General features: G+C 33.9%; 2 protein-coding genes and 1 long non-coding RNA gene across 4 annotated transcripts; all 3 read left to right on the top strand.

Annotated features, from left to right (window-relative positions):
- Nucleotides 1–803: 803 nt before the first annotated feature.
- On the top strand, nucleotides 804–2,629 carry LOC116137923. Of its 2 annotated transcripts, none has more exons than XR_004129249.1 (3): nucleotides 804–1,024; nucleotides 1,174–1,421; nucleotides 2,459–2,629. It is a non-coding gene; the product is annotated as an uncharacterized LOC116137923 (long non-coding RNA). The 2 variants fall into 2 exon arrangements; XR_004129248.1 differs by having other exon boundaries at nucleotides 1,174–1,711.
- A 511-nt stretch (nucleotides 2,630–3,140) lies between these two features.
- LOC116137922 (potassium channel SKOR-like) lies at nucleotides 3,141–8,218 on the top strand. The gene is made up of 10 exons (XM_031423618.1): nucleotides 3,141–3,191; nucleotides 5,163–5,461; nucleotides 5,545–5,625; nucleotides 5,741–5,839; nucleotides 5,929–6,183; nucleotides 6,305–6,493; nucleotides 6,568–6,643; nucleotides 6,731–7,025; nucleotides 7,627–7,748; nucleotides 7,832–8,218. The coding sequence occupies exons 1-10, from the start codon at nucleotides 3,164–3,166 to the stop codon at nucleotides 8,083–8,085; spliced, it is 1,698 nt and encodes a 565-aa protein (XP_031279478.1). The 5' UTR covers nucleotides 3,141–3,163; the 3' UTR covers nucleotides 8,086–8,218.
- A 1,457-nt stretch (nucleotides 8,219–9,675) lies between these two features.
- LOC116137914 lies at nucleotides 9,676–13,336 on the top strand. The gene is made up of 4 exons (XM_031423611.1): nucleotides 9,676–9,959; nucleotides 10,060–10,142; nucleotides 12,865–12,920; nucleotides 13,019–13,336. Exons 1-4 carry the CDS (start codon nucleotides 9,788–9,790, stop codon nucleotides 13,095–13,097), a joined length of 390 nt encoding a protein of 129 aa, XP_031279471.1. The 5' UTR covers nucleotides 9,676–9,787; the 3' UTR covers nucleotides 13,098–13,336.
- Nucleotides 13,337–22,775: the final 9,439 nt, after the last annotated feature.

Below are 22,775 nucleotides of genomic sequence, written 5' to 3'. Positions count from 1 at the left end.
ATGTGTTAAAAATATAACCCTATCCTCTCGACGATACAGTACGTTGAGGCCTAAAACAAAATAACTTCTTATTGTTCATATATATTTTAACTTTCCTCTATAAAGAATCAAATACAAGAACGTGGAAACATTTTAAAAGGCAGGGACAAAAGAAATGACTTTTTTAAAAAAAAAAGTTTTCTAGGATCAATTCTATGGGCCAATTCTGAATCCAGGAGTTTCCCCTTTTCAATGGTGGATTTTCTAAAGCTAAAAACTATATAAAATAAGCTTACAAATATCATTACAACTTCCCTTCTATAGTAATATCTATTATAAAATAACATTGTTGAAATCATTAATATATCAATATATGTTACTTGATTAAACAAGTTGCTACAATTATTAAAGTGTATTATAGACCGACACTTTTTAATCAATCAAAAGTTTCAAAAAAGAACCTTTTGAATTAAAGCATCTTTTAAGTTAAAAATTCCTAGCTTTTTATCTCAATGAAATATAATATTAATAAATTGAGTATATTTTAACCAGAGGTGGGGTCTGGGTACCTGTCCAATTTCAAAGGAACCGAAACAGGAATAGGCCGATTCCTAGCTTTTGGAACCCGAACCGGAACTGTCGGTTCCGGTTCCTTAATTCCTGGAACCCCCCTACTATTTAAAAAAATGACAAACATACCTGTAAAAATTACAATACACCCCCAAAATTAAAATTACATATAATTGTTTTCTCTCTCCTCCCTCGTTATTTCCTCTAATTCTCCTAATCAACTCTTCTCTCACTTGGACTCTACCAGACTACCACACGACCTGCACCATTTGCGATCTGAAGCTGCAAATTAATGGAGCTCCCAAGTTCTCAGGTGGAGTGTGCAGAGAATGAGAACAATACTACTACTCCTCAAGTCAATACTCAATACTAACTGCAAGCCATTTACTGAGCAAAAGCAAGAATTACAAATTGTAATTAATAAGTGGAGGTGAAGCTATCAACGCAATCTCTTTTTAAGTAACTTTTCTTAAGTGTAAGTACTCAATTGGTCAGTGAAAGATTAGGGTTATCTGAAAATCTGCTATATTTGCTACTATTTACTCACATGAAGTTGCTGTAGATAATTTTATTTTTCTTTTTAATTTCTTGACTATTAATTAGCATTCCTGCTTTAATTTACAGAAGCTTTAGCTCTACCTTTTCCTCACCACCACCACCATCTCAAACACCTCCAACGCTTCCTCCTCAAACTCCTAGATCGGCCGGCTCCCTCTCTCTTCACTTTGCCTTTTCCCCAATATTAAAATTACATATAATACCTTTTTTTCTCAGGTTGTATGGTTGATTTTGCTGGTTTGGATGTATTTGGGTGCATATTTTTGCAAGTTGATTTTGCTGGTTTGAATGTATTTGGGTGTATTTGTCTGCAGGTTGTATGCTTGACTTGATTTTTTTTCGTTTTGATGTGGTTTGTAGTTAAGAGATCTGGATTTTTGGTACTGTGAATGTGATTTGGTTTGCGATGTTTGATTTCATTTTCATTAGTCCCGGTGGCGCTTTCTTTTCCGTCTCTTCTTCTTCTCTTTGTTCCGGTTCCGGGTCTCAGTTCCTACAAGGATGGAACCGTAACTAGAACCATGCAGTATTGGTTCCGGGTTTTTGAAACCGAAATCGACCCTATGGTGGTCGATTTAGGGTACGAACTAGAACCAAAACCTAGGTACGTCGGTTTGGGTTCTACCCTACGTTTTTTCGCTCACCCCTAATTTTAACGATGAAACAACAAAATCTTAAAATTTTAAAGTAAATTTAGATTATGAAAAAAAAGTAATGTTTTAACATAGAATATAATAAAGAAGCCCAAGAGGGCTCGGTGTGCGCGGCCATGCCAAGTTTGGGTAAAACAACTCACTGTTAAAAGCTAACCAAGGCGGAGAGAGTCTAACAACGTATATATATCATCACAACCTACTAAATTGGTGATATATAACTTGTTTACGCGTATTTTAATTAATTTTTCGAGACACTGAAGTTAACGACATGATAAATCTCTTTAGTAGTCACTCTCGTTAGGGCCTATGGAAACTCAAACTTAAACTCAGAAACTCTTGTTGGACCCTTTTGCCCTTTTACTATCACACTACCTAGTGGTGGTTTCTTCTATTGCATCAGATAATTCTTGTTTATATTTGAACTTTATATAAAATGTAAAATGAATCATATTCTATCAAGCATGTCCGCACACAAAAAGCTTAATTTTGAGAGATTGAAATTCACATAATTGCAGCCATTTCTGTTGGTAAATTCTGATTCCATTTTTGTACCAAGAAAGTAAAAGAGAATAAATAAAAATTCTCATTTGGTCACACTTTAGAATAAATTCTATCTTTGCTTTGTCCCTCCTTTACTATTTGAGCTTAGCTTGATACAAAGAACCGAGATATGAACTCTTTTCTCTGTCCATCAGTTTCTGATGATGAAGATGCGTAGAGAAAATCATGGTCGACAGCTGAGACTTCCACTGACTAAATCGTCATGGAAAAATTTGTATTTGGCGTTGTTTAGAAGCGAATCAATTACACATGGAATTATAACAAGACAGACTGCTTCAAATTTGCATCGCTTTGTTATTCATCCACATAATCGGTTAGCAAATCTTTCGATGCTTCGCCGTCTTTATTATTATTTTTCTTTTGTGATCGGGGGTGTCCAAACCAGTTTGCGCGTACCTCAACTAATCTTTCGAGACTCTAAAGTTGACAATCGAATAACCATCGTTACCATTGCTATTCGTTCTTCTGAAATTTTGATTCGACGAACATGCAGGTGGTATTTGGCATGGAAGTTTTTCATAGTGATAAACGCAGCATACTCTTCTTTCTTCACCGCATTAGAATTTGGATTCTATCGAGGGCTGCCGGAGAAGCTCTTCGTACTCGATATCGCGAACCAGATTGCTTTCCTAGTCGATATAGTTGTTCATTTTTTTGTTGCATATCTTGACACTAAATCCTACCGGATGGTCTATAGTCACAATCTCATTGCACTAAGGTGATGATCTGATCTCTTACCCAATTTCATGCATATATACAAATAATTTTGATAATTTTCTTACTGTTTCTTTTCTTAATTATAGGTATTTGAAATCTCGATTTTTTGTTGACTTCCTCGGATGCCTGCCGTGGGATGCCATCTACAAGGTACCATTATGATTTTATTTTATTTTTTCCGATGTTTTATGTGATACTTATATATTAATGTTTGATCGTCGTTACCTAAAAACTTAAATTTTTAGTTCAAATAGTATCACCTAATTTAGTATCAGAGATAAACTCTTTAGGTTTCAATAATACATCTTGTTTCTCCTTTATCTCTTTCTTGAGGGTCTAACCTATCTTTCAGTTTATCGGTTATTTACGTATAAAAGGGTTTACAAAGGCTTGTTAAACTTAAATATTTAGGGTTGGTTTTATTTTTTTTTTAGTATATGAGGTTATCTGACCAGTTTGTGCGTATCTTAATTAGTCTTTCGGGACCCTGAAGTTAACGACTAGGTAAATCTCCAGTGGCTACCCCTTATTAGTAATCGTAAGGATTCAAACTCAGAACCTTTTGTGTAATATATCTAAATGTCCTAAGTGAACCGAGAGATAGTTTATGGTTGGAATTAACTTTACCTATAAACGTATACCATTGAGTCAAGTCATTACTTAATAGCTTTTATTTATAATTTTTTGAATTAACAAAATTTTCAATTAAGCTTAACACTTTGATTAATTGTGAATACGACAGGTTAGTGGGAGAAAAGAGGCAGTGAGGTATTTAGTATGGATTAGGTTAAGCAGGGCAACCAGAGTGACAGAATTTTTTGCCAGGCTAGAGAAAGACATCAGAATTAATTATCTATTTATAAGAATAATAAAACTATTGGTTGTTGAGCTCTACTGCACACATACAGCTGCTTGTATTTTTTACTATCTAGCCACCACCGTGCCTCCCTCCAATGAAGGTTACACTTGGATTGGAAGCTTGAAAATGGGTGACTTTTCTTACTCTAACTTCAGAGAAATTGATCTATGGAAGCGTTATACTACATCCCTATACTTCGCCATTGTTACCATGGCAACTGTTGGTAATTAATCTTCCATCTCTTTTATATGTTCGATTCATTATGGTGAATTGTTGATGTATATAAATACTTAGCGGCTTTCTGGGATTGTATACCGTCGAAAATCCTAAAGGTTGGGTGTCTTGATTTTTTTTAATATTCTAACAAAGTTTTCTCACAAATTTGGTTCAAAATTATAAAAAAATCAAGTCTTTTGTATTAAATAGTCTATAGTACAAGTCAGTTAAGGTTTAGTAAAGTAATTATTACATTTAATAACTACTGAGCACAATTAATCTAAAGATAGATGAGAGAGTAAAAACCAGTGATTGGGAACCCGGCGCAATCCGACTGGTTGAACCGGTTCAACTGTGACTTGTCGCCTTCACTAGGTTGGGTTACAAATTTTCCTATTCATTCAAAACCCTAGAAATTATGACTTTAATCCATGAATAATTGAAGGCTGAAATGTTAAGGTTTTTGACAAGAAATAGCCGGTGAGTGGAATGGTGGCAATGACATTAATTTTTGGTGAGTGAATTGACCGAAAATCGCAAAACAATGTCTCTGGAAAAAGCCCGTTGTCGTTGACGATTGGGGAAGGCGAACAGAGGAAGGGTGAGATGAGTTTTGGTCAGGAGGCTGAGGGGAGTGTTTTTGTGGTGATGGAGAGTGTTGTCGTCATTGGAAACATACCCTATTTACCAATGCCGATGGTGGTGTTTGGGGTGTTTTTGTAAGATTTCAAACCATGGGGACATACAATAATTTTTAGGGGTGTTTTTGTTATATTTCAAACCTCTAGACAGTGGTTTGACCCTCCGGTCAAACCGGTTAAAGCGCTGGATCTGTGACCCGGTGGCCTGGCCGGGTCATTGCAAAAGGTTTTTTTTTTTGGGCCCAATTCTTTGTTAAAATTAAACTTTGACCCCCTAAGCAAAATTTCATACTCCGACGCCAAGCCTGAGGTAGCATAATGTAATCTATCGAGTGTATTTCTATACTAAACCATATCTAATATTCGTGTATCAGATCATGTGATTATTATGTGATTATAATGCAGGCTATGGAGATATACATGCAGTGAATGCAAGAGAAATGATATTCATAATGATTTTTGTCTCCTTCGACATGCTTCTTGGTGCTTATTTACTTGGCAACATGACTGCATTGGTAGTAAAAGGATCAAACACAGAAAGGTTCAGAGACAAAATGACTGATATTATCAAATATATGAACAGAAACAATCTCGAAAACCAGTTAAGTAATAGAATTAAAGATCATTTGAGACTACTTTACGATAGCCACCGCGATCACGAGTCTCAAGTTCTTCAGGATATTCCACCCTCAATTCGCACAAAGGTCGTAATTCTCAGATTTTCATTATAATTTTCCACCTATTTTTGAGCTTTTATCGTATAGTTATTTATTTTCTTTTGTTGCAGATCTCGTATAAATTATATGAACCGTGCATTAAGGATACATCTATTTTCAGAGGCTGCTCTTCGGGGTTCATTAAGCAGATTGTAAGCTAAAATCTAGACTATCACAGGATACTACAATAATCGAATTCGTAATAGAATTCTGGTGAGGTGTCTTATCCAATTTTTTTTTTTTTTTTTTTTTTTTTGGATTTATCAGGCAATTAAAGTCCATGAAGAAATTTTTCTCCCAGGGGAAGTGGTTATAGAACGAGGAAATATAACAGATCAATTATATATTGTCTACCATGGTGACTTGGTAATTTTCATTTGATATATTTATTTTATACAAACTATTTGATTGAAAAGATCTATCTTGACTTGAGAGGTTTTGACATTTTTTTACAGGATGAAGTACAGAAAGGAGAAGATGAAGAAGAAGAAGATGAAGATGAAGAAGATGAAGAAGAAGAGAGTACTGTTAAGAGTGTGCAATCTTGTAACTCATTTGGGGAAGTTTCTTTTCTATGCAACATTCGTCAGCCTTCTACTATTACAGCTCGTGAACTATCCAGGGTGTTGCTTCTTGATAAGATATCCTTCATGCAAATCCTTGATATATACTTTTCTGATGGTCACATCATCCTGGAAAACCTCCTTGAGGTAAAATATAATATTTAACTTAATTTCTTTGATCCTTTATTTTGGTCCACATGGTTGTTTCAATGTCTTTGGATTCGTTCTCAGAGTCCTCTCTCTCACGTTGAGTCATTGTAAATGTCAGGAAAAGGATGCCAATCTACGGAACAAGATATTGCAGTCCGATTTCACCCTCTATATGGAAAAGCATGAATCAGAGATAGCTACAAGACTAAATTGTGCTGTCAGTGAGGGGGATTTTCCTCGCCTAAAACGCTTGATTGGAGCCGGTGCTGATCCCAATAAGACAGATTATGATGGACGATCACCTTTGGTATGACTTTACGTGACTCAAGACACGTCTACTTATTTGAGATTCATAGTTATTATTTTCTTGCCTTTCTACAGCATATTGCTGCGTCCAGAGGGTATGAAGATATGACAGTTTTCCTTATTGAAAAAGGCGTGGGCATCAACATTTCAGGTCAGCTTTCATCTTCATAAACAGTTTGTGTTTTGCGCTTCCAAAGAATTTCCTGTAAACACATTCTGTTTCGTCCTTCTCTTTCAGATAAGTCAGGAAATACCCCCTTGCTTGAAGCTGTTAAAAATGGGCATGATCAAATAGCTTCTCTACTTTCCAATGCCGGGGCGTCGCTTATAGTAGATGATGCCGGTGATTTTCTCTGTAAAATCGTTGCAAGGAAAGACTTGGATCTCCTAAAAAGAGTTTTGGCCCATGGCACAAACCCAAATTCTAAGAATTATGATCACAGAACACCACTTCATATAGCTGCCGCAGAAGGGCTTCTCTCATTTGCAAAATTACTGATAGAAACAGGAGCTAGTGTTTTCGTCAAGGACAGGTACGTACCATTCTTGTTTATCAGTAAGAATTTAAAATCTAGACTCCTATTAGATGGTATCGATATTCACTAAAAGACAACGATATGGCTGACTTCTAGTCAACAAGACCTTGTTGAATGGGAGGATCATCTCTTATAAATTACTAGGCTTGAGCATGTCTAAGCCTAGACAGTGTAGCCATATGTTTTGCCTGTTGTAGTCATATGTTATGCTTATTAATAGAGATAGTTACTGGCTCTAACTCTTTATCTGCTGGTCAAGCACTCAACTCAACTGGGCCTTGAGTGTGCTTAGTCGCTATGGGACTCTAACACTCCCCCTCACAGTTAAGCCCATATATTGGGTTATGTCTATTGATGGAGGTAGTTGTTAGCTTTAACTCTTCACTTGCTGATCAAACACTCAGCTCAACTGGGCCTAGCTTTGATACTATGATATAATTTGAGACGAGTCTGACTTCTTATCCAATAAGACCTTGTTAAATGGGAGAATTGTCCCATTCTTATAAATCAGTAGGTTTGAGCATGTCTAATCGGTGTGAGACTCCAACGGCAAAATAAATTTTACAATTTTTAACATTAAAATTGTAAAAATTTGCAGATGGGGAAACATTCCACTTGATGAATCACGTATAAATGGAGACAAGAATATGATGAAGCTACTTGAAGTTGCAAGAACTTCTCAGATGTTTGAGTTCTCCATTTGCCATCAGAAAATTCAAGGTACTAATTCCAAATCTTCATCCTCAGGAAATTTGCACAAACTGAGAGATTAAACGACTGAATTTTTTTATTGTCAATGGCAGATAAGTTGCAGCGAAGAAAATGCACAGTGTTTTCCTTCCACCCATATGATCTGAAGGAGAGGGAGAGAAGGAAGGAAGGAATTGTTTTATGGGTTCCTGAAACCATGGAAGAGCTTATTGGTGAAGCAAAGGAGAAGTTGAAATGTGCAGGTGGTTCTTGTATTTTATCTGAAAATGGAGGGAAAATTCTTGACATAAACATGATTAGTGATGAGCAGAAGGTGTTTTTGGTTACTGAAGAATTAGCTGAGTAATTAAATAATTTTTATTTCAAGTAAAATTAGATGTGTAGAAAATTGGGAACCTGTCATCTTTTTAATTTATACAATGTCTTTTGAAGTTAAACCGTGGTCCTGATTTTTTTTCCTTTTTTCGATAGTCGGGGTGTTTGGGCCATCTTGCGCGTATGCAATTCAACTAATCTAAGCTCAATAGATCAGATATCACAAATGTAATAAGTAACTATTTTGTGTGACCCGAATACACCTCTGGGTAACCCACAGTTTCGCCATCTGTCCATAAGTCAAATAGTTAAAAAAAATAACACAAATTTTAAAATAGTTTAAGAAGGAAGAAATCTTCATTACAAAACAATTAAATTTGACATTTAACAAGGGTAAAAGTGGTATTTATAAACTTGGTATATTTATCAATTTTATATAATCGTAAATATTAATAATTAGAAAGATAATTTTATATTAAATAATAATGAAACTGCTTTATTTTTAACAATGATTAAATTTTTTTTTTTTTTTTTTTACCTTTGGCCCCCATCTTTTATCTTCAATAGGGGTATAATAGTATTTAGAAAAGTAATTAACAATGGTGTTATACATAGTAAAAAATATTAAGAAGGATTCATATACATGTTTATTGTTTTGCTTAAGATCCCAAATCTTCTAATATATTATGTTTTTATGAAGTTGTCAACTCTAAAAACACTCCAAAAACTAACATAAATACTTTGTTTGATTTGGGTTCTAGTATTTTTTTTTTTTTTGGTGACGGGGTTGTGCGGACTGGTTTGCGTGCACTTCAACTAATCCTTTCGGGTTTTGAAGTTAACAGTCGGATAAATCCCCTCAATGACCACATCTATTATCAATACATGTAGATCAAACTCAGGACCTCTTAAGTAATACACCTAAGAGTCCTAATTGACTATTGGACTATATGATCACTTTTCCATTTAAACTATGTAACTCGTAACAGTACTTCAAAATATAAAACTTAGGGTTTCTTTTAAGTCTAGGAAGATATGAGATCTAAAATAAAGAACATTAAGTGGTTTTGATAATTAACATAATGAATTTTAATTTACTTGTGAAAAGTTGAATTCTGATTGACCTAAATTCTTTAATTATTTTGTTAACTACAAATTCAAAGCTTTGAAATAAAAGTATAGAGAAAATACTTTTATTACAATTATATTCTCCTTATAGTAGAAGATGGGGGCTAAAAAATTAATTTAGCGAGGACTAAAAAATATTTCTCCAACTACCTCTGGGTAGTTTGATGGTTTGTTTGAGACTCTTGGGTGTATTACTCACAGTTTTGAGTTCGAATCTCTATGATTACTAATAAGGGATAGCCATTGGAGGCTTACTTGGGTGTTAACTTCAAGATCCAGAAAACTAGCTGGCTTGGATACCTCGGATACCAAAAAAACAAAAAAAAAAAAAAAATATTTCTCCAATTGGAATGCTATGGATCGGTTGGCCCAATATATTAGCAGGCCTAGTTAAAAATATGAAAACACAGTGCATTTTCTCCTTCACCTTTTAGATCAATAACTTTACAATTGTTAAAAAGAGGCCCAATTGAAATGCATATTCATAACTTTACCTTCGCCGTTAAGGCAACCCATCACATTAAGCCTTGAGTCAACAACAAGCAAAGGATCCACTCCACCTCATTCTAAATACCAATCGTTTTGACCGCTGAATCGGTTGAGCCATGGCGTTACAGTGGATAATTCTCACTTACGTGGTGGCAGCTGAGGCCGCCATCGCCCTTCTCTTGACCGTCCCTGCACCAAAACTCTTGAAGAAACGTTTTGTTTCTCTTATTTCCTTTATTCTTCAGCCGTGCCTCTTCGTCGTCCCCTTCGCTTCGTTTCAGCTTCTGGGTAATTTCATTTTTCTTCTTTTTTTTTTTTTTTGAAGTTTCTGATTCAATTTTGGGGAAATTAATTGATTATGAACGGTTGGTTGGCTGTGGTTTTGTAGATCTCTATTGGAAGAACGAGCATCGGTTGATGTGTACCTCTGAGATCTGCACGGCTGCTGAGCGAGATCGATATGAGAGATCTGTAAGTTTTTTTTCGTCGGGGAGTATATTGTATGATTCAGAAACTTTAAGGTCTCAATTTGCTGCACCTAACCTCATGGAGGCATATGTATGTATAACATATGGGTCTTATATGACTGTCTGGTTGGGAAAAATGTGCCTCCGTCCAATCAATGCATGTATAACATATGCGAAATTTTGTGGTCATTGGACGAACACACATGCGTCTTTCTTAATAAAGATTTTTTCGTGTTAAAAGTGGTAGTGATGTTGATGCTAGCATAAGCTTGAACTGCTCATATCATGGATGGATTTTACATGAAGGAAATATTGATTATTCTGAGAGTTGTGAGTTTCCTAGCTTAAGAAAAGCATATTAAATAAGAACTATTTACTCTCTGATAGGTAACATTTCATTTTAACAGTGTAAAAGTATAATTGGAAAAAAAAAAAAGAGATGATTTTATACTGTTATAGGGTATCTAGGATCTGTTTTCTTGTTGGAGTCAAAACTTGTGAGATCATTTACGCAAAAAAAATTTATGAGATTTAAGATTTCTATCTGGATTCTATGTAAGGCTTTCTTGGGGCAGAAATGATTAGAGCTTTTAATGGTTTTTTTTCCCCAATACATCACAAAGAATAGCAGCCAAGGGTTCTCAAACCTTAGTTTTCAAANAATAGGTAACATTTAATTTTAACAGTGTAAAAGTATAATTAATTTTTTTCTTAAAAGATGAGTTATACTTTTATAGGGTATCTAGGATTTGTTTTCTTGTTGGAATCAAAATTTATGAGATTTACCTCTACCTTTGTGGCCGGATGGCAATCCCTTTAGTTACAGAGGTTTATCGGGTTTACCCAAAAATAATAATAATGATAAATAATGACATCTAAGATCTCTATCTGGATTCTATGTAAGGCTTTCTTGGGACAGAAATGATTAGAGCTTTTAATGGTTTTTTTTCCCCAATACATCACAAAAGAATAGCAGCCAAGGGTTCCCAAACCTTAGTTTTCAAATTTAAGTGAAAGTGGGAGGTGCAATGACTAGAAAGTTTTATCTTTGCCATTAGTCTTATAGTTTGGCAGAGTTTTTTGGAGAGTCAAGGTGCCCACATTGTATTTAAAGTGTTTTGAGATTATGCATGGTGAACAATGAAAATGTTCAATAGTAGGCTATACTTGATGGTATGTAAAAGTATAATGGTTTTATAGAACCTATGAACTTGCAGACTGTGTTGTTCATACACTGGGACTTGGAAACTTATTGAAAAACATCATTACGAACAATAAATACTGTAGATATAAAAATCTACCTATACGGAAAGGGGGGTCTGATCCCGTGAGGTTGAGGCCACCAGCGATCTGCTGTACTGCACATGTAGAGAAACACACGCGTGAATCGAACGGGAAACACCAGGGTGGTGTTTGCCGTAGGCACTCCGACGCTCAAGTCAGCAAGGCTGAAAGGCTAATATAGTGAGGGCTAGGGAATAAAAGGTTACCAAAAATATAGTCGGGGACTGTGACTACGGCAATGATGCGAAACTCTTAAGTCAGAGCTTTCGGTGTGAAGGTTGAATCCCTCTTGTGAGAGGGCTGGCCTCTGCTTATATAGTCACTGTCTGGTTTCCCAATCCTGGTAGAAGTAGGAGTCCTAGTATGACTCTAATGCAAACCCTAGAAGAATTAGGGCCGTAGTGAGCTGTCTTACCAATGTCCGAATAGGAAGATGATTCTGATTAGGAGAGTAACTCCAAATAGGAAAGTGATCAGGAATGGGAGGTATTATGAGTTCGTGGGCTCTATACTCGCCCATGGACTTGGGAAATGGGCTGGGATTAGGAGGCTCGTGCCCACGTGGTCTGGGCCGGCTACACATTGTACCGAATGGGCCTAACCCGGTAGGGTCATATCAGGATTGGGCTTCGCTGCTTCTTCANAAATACCATATCAGTTGGTCCCGCTGGTTTTGAGAGTGCCCAACTTTTTTGGAGTCAATCATTCAAACGATATTGGTTGCCCTTCGTGGTAGGGGAGAGAGAGATTGACATCATTTGGGGTTTAAGTTGGTGCTTTCGAAATGTTGTTTTAGATGCGAATGCTTGTAGTGGATATGTAGAAATTTGAGGGTGAAAGCTGATTATGATTATCAAGATTTCCAGTCTCTTTTTCTATGTTTCTTCTAAGTGATTGAACGGAAAGAGAAGAGCCAAATACTTAAAACTGATGCCTTAATGTATTTTTAGTTTATGCAAATGGGATCGGTTACAATGGTTCTGTTAGTTTCTGAATAAATGCTTATAGATAAAAGATAGTTTTGTGAATTCTTCAATCCTTGTAGCTTCATCTGACTGTTAGCAGTTATTTCATATCTTTTGAAGATTGTCTCCATAAATTCAATGGGCCTTGAGCTTATGTGAATTTTCACAATATGTTCTCTCTCATTTTCTCCCAACATCGTATTTGAGTATGTGCATTAATGGGCGTTAGGAAGCAAGAATCCTTGCTTTTTTTACTTTGTAATTGAATTTCTTTGTTTGAAGGAATGCTAAATCTGATATGTATTTCTTGTACGGGTCTTAAATTAGTCAATTCTTACAGTTTTTCAACCCCAACACCCTATTTCATGGAGCCATTTCTTTCCTTTTCTTTTTCTCCCCAAAATTTCTATGAACTTTTCGTCTTTACACTTTGTATATTAGAATGTTATACACTTAACATTGAGGTATCTTATGCAGATATACAAAGCTCAAGGGAACGTGATTCTGTGTGTTGCAGCATGCTTTCTTTACTGGTATGTTGCATTAATCTACCAGCCTAACCTTCATAAAACTTCCTTTAGCAATTATACCCATGATTTAAATAATAATTTGCCTTTGAATGTGGTTGTAGGTCTATCTACCGCATTTGCAAATTTTACAATGAAATTCAGAGTTTGGAGGAAGTAGAAAAGAGATACAAGGATGAGTAAACTTCTCATCTGCGTCCCTCTTTTAAATTTAGTGTGGATGAATGTGTTGATTTACGGTAAACTTTGCATTGAAACTTGACATTTCCTTCTGGATTTATGTCACAAATTTCATATACTTGTGTGTTAGTGTATCGGTGTCCTCTGGCGGACTGTTTTTTTCTTGTAGCTCTGAAGCTGCTGCAGCGTGTTACAATGGAAGCTAGAGCATGAATATAATTCACCCTAAAGTTTCTTTATAATTGTTGTGCTGCAGCCTTTTTCTCTTTTTTATTGAATAATGNATTGGGCAGAACCTACCCGAATGCCACTTCTCCTCCTCGTCGCGGCGAAGCTTCTTCTTCGCCCCGGCGAAGATTGGATTTCCAACTTCACCAAAACTTAACCAATTTTCAAGGCAACAATTCAACCAACTCCACATACAAACTCAATTTAAGTTAAAACAATAAACTTTTAACTAATACAACAACTCTTAAATACGTACCTCAAGTGGGATATTACAATGTGAAGGGATTAACATGAATCTTCCTACATAGCAATCGTATATTAACAGAGTTCCTAAGATCTTATGTGGCATCCTACGTGAAGTCCAAAGAGAGGGTGGGCTTCAAGATTATATAGATATATAGATTGTGGAAATTGATAATTAAATTTTATTTAATAGGAATTATTATTTGATTGTGATCTTCTAGAAAATCAATGGTCACTAGTAAATTATAAATTATTCCCTTCATGTGGGGATGAACATTGCATTTGCGGGTTCGGAATATAGATCCATATCAATATATATATATTTTTTTTTTGTTTTAATGATTGGAGCGTTCGGAAAATTTGTGCAAATCTCAACTATTTTTTAGAGATTTTGAAAATTATCAGCCGAATAAGAGTTATAGTAGCCACCAATATTAACAATCTTAGAGTCTCGAACTCGAGAGACAAAACTATTGGCCAAATAAGGTAGTAATTTATGTGTTCCTAATAGGGGTGACCACTAAGGGGATTTATCCGATTGTCAACTTCAGGGTCCTGAATGATTAGTTGAGGAGCGCGCAAGCTGGCCCGGACAGTCCAATCACCAAAAAAAATATTAAATAAATTTATGTGCTAGTTCTCTCTTTATAGTATTTGTCATGGATCACAATTCATATCACATGGCCTGATTTAGGTTGTCCGGTATTACATGGTTTGTCCATTTTTGAGCAAATTTCAAATTTTGGCTTGACTTGTTTGGGATAAGTTGATGGGATATATAATAAAAATCATAAACTTTATTGAAAATTGATTCAGAGTTGTTTGTGTGGTACTTATGCAAGCATGTTGATAATGGATAAATATGCATAATTTTAAATATTATGTGTATATACTTAAAACAAAATAAGTGTGTACAATGTAAATTTAGTTACAAATAACCCCACTTTTTGGTTCTACCTTAAAAATTTGGTGTTAGAAATAAGGGTATAAAATTAACATCTAACAAATTTGACATCCAAGTGATTAAAGAAAAAACTTCAAGGAGCAACTAGATTTATGGCTTTATGAATTAGAGTAGATCATGCATATGTACCTGCAAACCTTTAAAAGAAGAGGTATAAAACCTAATCTCACAACCTTCTCTCACAATCTCCGACAGCTCGCAACTTGTCAGCTGGCAAATAGGTCTCACCTGCTTATTATGGGTTCTGTCTGTCCATTTGCGAGTTGGCTAGTTACGAACTTTCATGTAAAGGGTTGTGAGAGAAGGTTGTAAGAACGGATTGTGGACCTAACATTTTTGTTAAAAGAAGGAAAAAGATTCCATGTAATGGTTGTACAAACAATTGACTAATCAAAAGATGTCACATCAAACCTCGAGTGTTAGTTTACAACTTTATGAATACAACCGTGTCATAGATATATACTAGTAAACTAGGAGAACAAGAAAAACTTTGTTATTTCAATTGTACATACAATCAACCAATCAAAAGAAAAAAAAAAGCTACTCATAATTGATTGTACATAGAATCATCAATAAAATTTTATTTAACTTTTTTCTTGATGGACAGTTTATACAACCAAAGGAACCAAATATACAATTAATAAATAATAAAAATTGATAACTAAAAAACAAATATTGTATGTTGATTCGTTGAAACATGCGCAAATAACATAAAGAAAAGAGATAAAATGGCAATGCTGTAATATAATCTAGCAAATATGGTTTAAAAATAAGATGAAGAGTAAAGATGAATACGTGTCATTACATTAAAGAGAGAATGAGAGAGGGAGTGAAAGACTCAATAATTTTGCTTCATTTAACATGCCCTCGGCATCTGGAACCGTACTGGTTTCAGATAAATATATTTTATCCCGCTCTCGTTTCCCTTGAGATTGTATTATTTAACCCTAAACCCACAAAATACTAAGCCAGTTTGAACCCCAGATAATCCACAAACACCGCTACTCAAATGGCGTCCAAAACCTTTCTTCGTCGTTGTTATTTTTCTTCTGAAACCAACATCTCATCTTTATTGACAAATTCATGTAAAGTGATCGACTACAACTATACCACAAGATTCAGTATATAACGTTGAAGAGGTAGCGAGGCTTGATAAATTCCTTGAAAAAGACTGTAAAGAAGGTAATATCACTCTTGATGAAGCGCGCTATTTCTTTTGTTTAATGATTCATATGCAACCCAAACCACTGATTTCATCATTCAACTGGTTTTTTGGAGCTCTTGCTAAGAAAAAGTTTTATGAAGACGTTATTTTGCTTTACAAGAGAGTGGGTTCAACTGGCTTGTTGTTGGATTTTATTACTTTGAATATTTTAATTAATTGTTTTTGTAATATGGGTAGAGTATGTGATGGTTTTGTTGTTTTTGGGAGGATTTTAAGCTGGGGTTTTAGCCCAAATGTTGTGACTTTGACTTCTTTGATTAAAGGGTTGTGTTTGGAGAATAGGAGTTCAATAGGTTGTTCAAATTGATGAGTCAAAGAGGTTTGCAGCCTGATTTGGTGGCATTTAATACAATGATTAATGGGCTTTGCAAGGTGGGGAAGATGGAGGAAGCTTATGGGTTTTTTGAATTGATGAGTCAAAGGGGTTTGCAGCCTGATGTGGTGACATTTAATACAATGATTAATGGGCTTTGCAAGGTGGGGAAGATGGAGGAAGCCAATAGGTTGTTTGAATTGATGAGTCAAAGAGGTTTGCAGCCTGATTTGGTGACATTTAATACAATGATTAATTGGCTTTGCAAGGTGGGGAAGATGGAGGAAGCTAATGGGTTTTTTGAATTGATGAGTCAAAGAGGCTTGTAGCCTGATGTGGTGACGTTCACTACAATGAGTTGTTGGAATTGATAAGTTTTACATTGACCAAAGCTTATCAAGAATATCCATCAATCAAAAGAAAAATGCAACACTAGAACTAATTACTAATTAGTGTTCCAAGAGTTGATTTCTAAGGATTTGATCTCGATTTCTAAGGATTTGATCTCAATTTCACCGAAGCTTTGCTTATACGATTTCCGGTGTGAAGCATGTAAGCAGGGTGTTTTAGTTGATGAAATGGCGGTCGTTGTGAAGAGACTAGGAGATATATATTGAGGAGAAGAAGCGTTTTAGGCTGAAGTGAGTACAACTTGGAAACTCTTTCACATGAACCAGGCTGCAAAATTGTTGTTGAAATTTGCATGTTTGGTATGGAAGAAGATAGAAACATGAGACCAGAATGGATTCAACAGTCAAGGCTCATTCATAATGAGAAGCTGAAACTGAAGTCAACTATGTGGAAAATTAATAGCTGCAATAGTTGAGGTATAATTTGTTTTCTGTTTTTGGTATGTTTTTGTTTATAAGGATTTCCAAGATGAATATTTTGATTATATAAAAGAATTAACTCATGGATTTGCAAATGTTTAAGCAAAATATATATATATATTATATATATATATAATATATATATGGTTTAGACTTTTTAAATGAAGAAGACGGTGTTTAAGGGTTGTTTGGTATTTGCATGAAACTTAGTGTTAGTAATCAGAACATCCAAAAGGAAAGCTAAATTTGAGGATGAATTTCTTAATATAAAAATGTTTAATGAACTAACCTCATCAAATCATATGATCGAAATCCAAAAGACTCCCAACTAAAAAACGTTCATAATTATCTCAAAAACCTTTAAAACCCTTAAAAGTTAAAAACTAACACAAACCACCCCAAAAAGTACAGATATTTCACATTTCATTCAGCTACCACCAAAGCCACGGAATTAAGCTAAATAACTGGTTCAACACACACAAGTGGGTTTATGTAGTAGAAAGAAGCAAACTAGTTATATCACAATCATATGATCTTTATCCATTAGGTTTCATTGATAGGTAAATAAATAAAAACTCTTTGTTATCTAAAAATCAGTAAAACCCCTAAAGTTTAAAAACTAATAGAAGAAAAAAAAAAAAAAGAATGAATGTTATATGAAGAACGGATATTGGGTAGCGATGAAATCTATGAAAAATAAATTTTTAAAAAATTAGGAAAAAAAAAAAAGTGGGAAGTTTGTGTTTTGTTGTGTCTTGACTGGTTTTACAACCAGAATGTTCAACTGTTTTCTTTTGTTTCTGTTGTTGATACTTGGTAATTTATTTGAAGCAATAGTGGAAGAGAGGGAAAGCTAGACTGATTGTGATAGGGACGGACAACTATGTTTTATTAAAAAACTAGATAGAAAGCCCGCGCGTTGTGCTTGTATGTTTATAGAATTTTTTTACATTATTGTTAATTGTTTGTCTGGCATTAAATTATTTGTATTGAAGTTAATTTTATGTTGAATTGATAATTAAAGAAATAAATAATAAAAATATTATATAACAAATAATGAGTATTAAATTTGTACATATTTTAAATATATATTTAATGTTGGTGTAAAGATACTGCACAGGTTCTAGTAGTTGTATCTCCACCCATTTAAAACATAAAACAAACTCTTTGTTCTTGACCTTCTTCTTTATTTTTTCTTTCTGAAAATAATTAATAAATTGGAGCTCCTGGCCAAGTCTTCTCATATTGTATTGCACCATAAAATCGTTTAACTCTTATAGTAAAATTACCAGTACCAAAAATTTTAAGCTATATATCTATCAACTTAACTGTCCAAAACCAAATAAAAAACTTTTACTTTAGCACATAAAACATATGTAAATCAATCTAACTTCTACAATTCATCTTATTATCTGACATATCATTTTCTCTTTTCATCAGAGAGAAGCCAAGGAATTTGAGTACTTGAGTTTAGGTTGGTGAACATGGTACTCGGGTGAAATAGGCGCGAATATTATAATACAACTGAGCAAGGCTAATCTAATCCTCAAACTATTAACAACCAGGATTCTAGACATCGTTTAGATACAATTCCTGTTTTGTAAAAATGTCAGTTTCTCCAAAAGACTTGTCTCTACGGTCACCACGGCAACCCATATGTGTAGAGACCAAGGAAAATGTGCCATGGCAATACAAATTCTTGATGCACACACCTCCCTCAATGCCAAAAGCTCAAGAAGCCCACTATCCACTGCAATTTCAATCAAAGTAACTTCAACATTGTTATACTATTCTCTCCAATGTTACGTAATACAAAACTAACCTTAATTTCTGTGTAAGTTATACACATCCCAACAAAATTGTTGTACAATAAACTTTGTTTGCTTTCCTGGATTTCTCTCTTTCGGTAAGTATTTGCAATTGTCATCTTTCAACAACCAAATTTCACAAAATCTTTAAATTACAGCACTACAACAATATTTGTGCACACCAAACACATAATTAGCTTCCAATGATCCAGTAACTTTAAGATCAAATTCAAGTTATATGTGATTTTAACACTCCTAACCTATGATATTTGCCAGACTTGGAACGAATTTGAGAGTCTATGGACTGAAAATCAGGCCTTCTAGCTCAAATTAATCTAATTCTGAAATTTAAAACCACATATCTGGAAATTTGAGAAATCATGTTCTCTATAGATGTAAAAATGGTAGATCTGTTCTTACAGCACCAATTGAACAATAATAAATGAAATAAAACAATTAAGATTGAAACTAACAGAAGTCACAGAGTAAGATGATATCCAGATAAAGTCACAATTTTTCAATTTAAGAAACAACACAAAAGCTTAGCACAAGATAGTCACCTGGGTGGTTTCAGGATTCATGGTAAAGATTGCTTCTTGCAAATTACCAGAAAACATATCCATGATTAGAGCACTCGATACCATTATAACACCAATCATACTGAATTGGTGAAGTTTGTGCATCTGCTAAGGGAAAAAGAGTCATCCCACAACTAAAAGTATTGTAGATACATATCATGACTGGTATTTTCGTTGAGGCCCAGTAGAATGTGCCCATGACCATTATGGCGAAACCTGAGATGACACAATAAATTTTCAATTATAGCCAAATTGATCTCGTTTACTTGATTCACATAGCAAGAGTCAATGAGCTAATTTGAGTCATTTACATCATTACAGATTAAGAGACCCAATTGACTATCAAAAACTGAAGTTATCAAAACGTCTGGTAAGGAAAATTGATTTTTTTTAAACAGAAAATTAAAAAAGTGATGGAGTTAAATATTTACCTTGTGGATTTGAACGTGAGCTGTGTTGGATAGTTAAGAAAGCCAAACCATGAGAATCCATTAGGACTATAGAGAGCTTCACATAAGTTTCTATGGATTCACATCAATCCACCATCTGTTTAGTGGTGAAACCTTGAGATATAAAGAACGATATAGACAAATCCTTGAACGAATGTGAAGTACCAACCAAAACTAGGAAAACAAAGGTGTCCATGATCAAAAACAAACTAACCTTGAAATTTCAGATCACTAATAACAAATACATAAAGAAAATCAAAAAATGTTACCAAAAAAAAACAATACTTATATGCAATTATACCTTAATTGGAGCCTGTTGTATACATATTCCTGCAAATTACGTAATAATCCGTGTACAATCAAGCAGATAAATAATTAATTACTGAAAAAGTTAATTCTCAACTCTATTTGGAGTCTGAGAAACTTGAGAAAAAAAAAAATATTTCAGTACATATCTTTTCTTGAGCGTATTCCTCAAATTTCTGACGACAAAAACAAATTCGCAAAACTGAAACCTCATATCTCTCAACTACCATATCAACATTGCTTAAAAAACGGAAGGAAAAATAAATTAAAACTCCAAGTTCCATTTTTCTTTCCTTGGTAGTCAATTTTCTCTAAGATCAAACAGAATCTAATAAAACTAAAAATGAATTATTCACACAGCTTCATCAGTTTTCTAGGGAATGTAATCTTCTGTCCATTTTTCATACCCTTCTCAACTACTAATTCCAATACCTTCTCTCCTGAACAACCTTCTCATCTTACACATTGTGCAACGATCCTTTGTCCCTAAAAGTTCTCCAGCTCAATTGATCCATCCTTCTTCACTAACCTCTTCCTAGGTTCTAGTACCTACAAATTAAGCATCACAAATAAATAACAAATTATAAAGAAAATGCCTCGTTGAATAAATCTACCATCTTTACATTATAACTGACCCAGTAAGGGTACCAAGTCCCCGCCAATGGTCTCAAAAGTGATAAATCTATGCCTTTACAAAAATAAAGACAACCCATCAAAGACCAAATGTGAAATCAATAGCAGAAAACTAAGATAAACCCATTAGGACCATACAGCATTATACAAAAAAACTAAACAAAACCATAAAAATAAACAACTTCTTGGCATGACTCCGACGCAAGGTGAATGTGAAGGGACTAATGTGTGCTATTATTACTAATAAAAAACAATTTAATATAAACAAAGTTTTCTTGAGACCTTTGGGATGTCACTACTTATTGTAATTAATATTTGGGAATGTGAATGGACTAACATGAATCTATATATTTTTTAATTAACCTTGGGTGCCCAATATGTGCATTAATACTAATTAATAGCATTTTACATATAAAGAAAGTTTTATTGAGACCTTTGGGATGCCACTATAATTGTTATTAATATTTATGTGAATGTGAAGGGACTAACATGAATTTTACATGGAAATCATATATTAATAGAACTCTAAGATCCTATGTGGCATCTACATGGAGTCCAAATGGCGATTAATAGAGAGGGTGGGCTGGGGATTATATAAATATATATATGTAGAAATTGATAATTAAATTTTATTTAATGGGAATTATTATTGATTGTGATCTTCGAGAAATAAATGGTCATTAGTAAGTTATAAATTAATCTCATCACATGGGGATGAACATGGCATTTGCGGGTTTGAATTTAGATCCATATCAATATTGATTTTTTTTTTTCTAATGATTGGAGCGTTCGGACAATTTGTGCACATCTCAACTATTTTTTTAGGGATTTTGAAAATTATCAGCCGAATAAGAGTTCTAGTGGCCACCAGTATTAACAACCTTGAGACTTGAACTCGAGAGACAAAACTATCGGCCAAATAAGATAGTAATTTATGTGTTCCTATGAGTGTTATAATAAAATGTTATAATTGACTAAGTAAATATACTATAATCTATAATGTAATGCTATAATTAATTAAATTTCAATATTAATTAAGTAATATACTAAATGTTATAACTTATAAGTCAATTAATTAAGTAGTAATCAATAATGTAATGCTATAATTAATTATAATATAAATCAATTAAATAATGTTATAAAATTACAATTAATTAAGTAATCATTTAACTATAATGTAATGTTATAATTAATTAAGTATGATATTTAACTAGTAATTAAATTATTTAAATATCAATTTATCATATATAATTAATAATTACTAATTTATTATAATATACTAGAACTTGATAATTGAAGTAAATAACTAAATATTATTACTCAATCAAATATACTATTTTATTCAAAATAAATCTTTTAATACATTAAAAATATAAAACACTTTATTGGACATAATTCCAATTATTCACCTAATTATCAAAACTTTAATATTATGTATTATAATATATTAGCTTTATATGGTGAATTTATATGAATAGTATAATGTATTCGTATATTTATTTAATTAGGTTATTCTAAAAAATAACTTTTTCTATTTTAAATTTTTTATATGTAAAATAATAGAAACCCTCCATATTCACATTTCACAAATATTCATTGTAGTCCAAGTTTCAAAACAGGTTCTAAACAGGTTCTAAAACACAGTTCCAAAACAGGTTCCAAAACAGTCCAAAACAGTTCCAAAATAGATACCAAACAGGTTCCAAACAGGTTCCAAAACAAGTTCAAAAATCGGTTCCAAAAGGATACCCCCTACAGGTTCCAAACAGGGTACCCTTTTTTCCGGTTCCGGTTCCAGTTCCTCCACACACAAAAACCGAACCGGAATCGCACAGTATCGGTTCCAAAAAATTGGAATCGGAACCTACCTGCACAGTACCAGTTCTGGTTCTAATTCTGATTCTATCCTCCGATTCTGGTTCTATCCATTACCCGTGTTCATCCTTTAATATACACTACTGTTGTTAATTCGTTTAAAACACGAGCAAATGACATAAAGAAAGAGAAGAAAATGGCAATGTTGTAATATATATAGCAAATATGGTTTAAAAATAAGATAAAGTGTAAAGACGAATACGTGTCATAGAGTTAAAAGAGAATGAGA

Source organism: Pistacia vera, unplaced genomic scaffold, assembly GCF_008641045.1.
Source record: "Pistacia vera cultivar Batoury unplaced genomic scaffold, PisVer_v2 Contig337, whole genome shotgun sequence".
In the NCBI taxonomy this organism is placed as follows: domain Eukaryota; kingdom Viridiplantae; phylum Streptophyta; class Magnoliopsida; order Sapindales; family Anacardiaceae; genus Pistacia; species Pistacia vera.
This window is presented reverse-complemented; position numbering and strand designations above follow the sequence as displayed.

Bases quoted from the DNA above. Each gene is read 5' to 3' on its own strand.
- LOC116137922 (XM_031423618.1), top strand. From the start codon at position 3,164: ATGCCTGCCGTGGGATGCCATCTACAAG. The intron at 5,840-5,928 runs GTAATTTTCATT...ATTTTTTTACAG, and splicing joins TTGTCTACCATGGTGACTTG to GATGAAGTACAGAAAGGAGA. The intron at 6,494-6,567 runs GTATGACTTTAC...GCCTTTCTACAG, and splicing joins ATGATGGACGATCACCTTTG to CATATTGCTGCGTCCAGAGG.
- LOC116137914 (XM_031423611.1), top strand. From the start codon at position 9,788: ATGGCGTTACAGTGGATAATTCTCACTTACGTGGTGGCAGCTGAGGCC. The intron at 9,960-10,059 runs GTAATTTCATTT...GTGGTTTTGTAG, and splicing joins CGCTTCGTTTCAGCTTCTGG to ATCTCTATTGGAAGAACGAG. The intron at 10,143-12,864 runs GTAAGTTTTTTT...TATCTTATGCAG, and splicing joins GAGATCGATATGAGAGATCT to ATATACAAAGCTCAAGGGAA.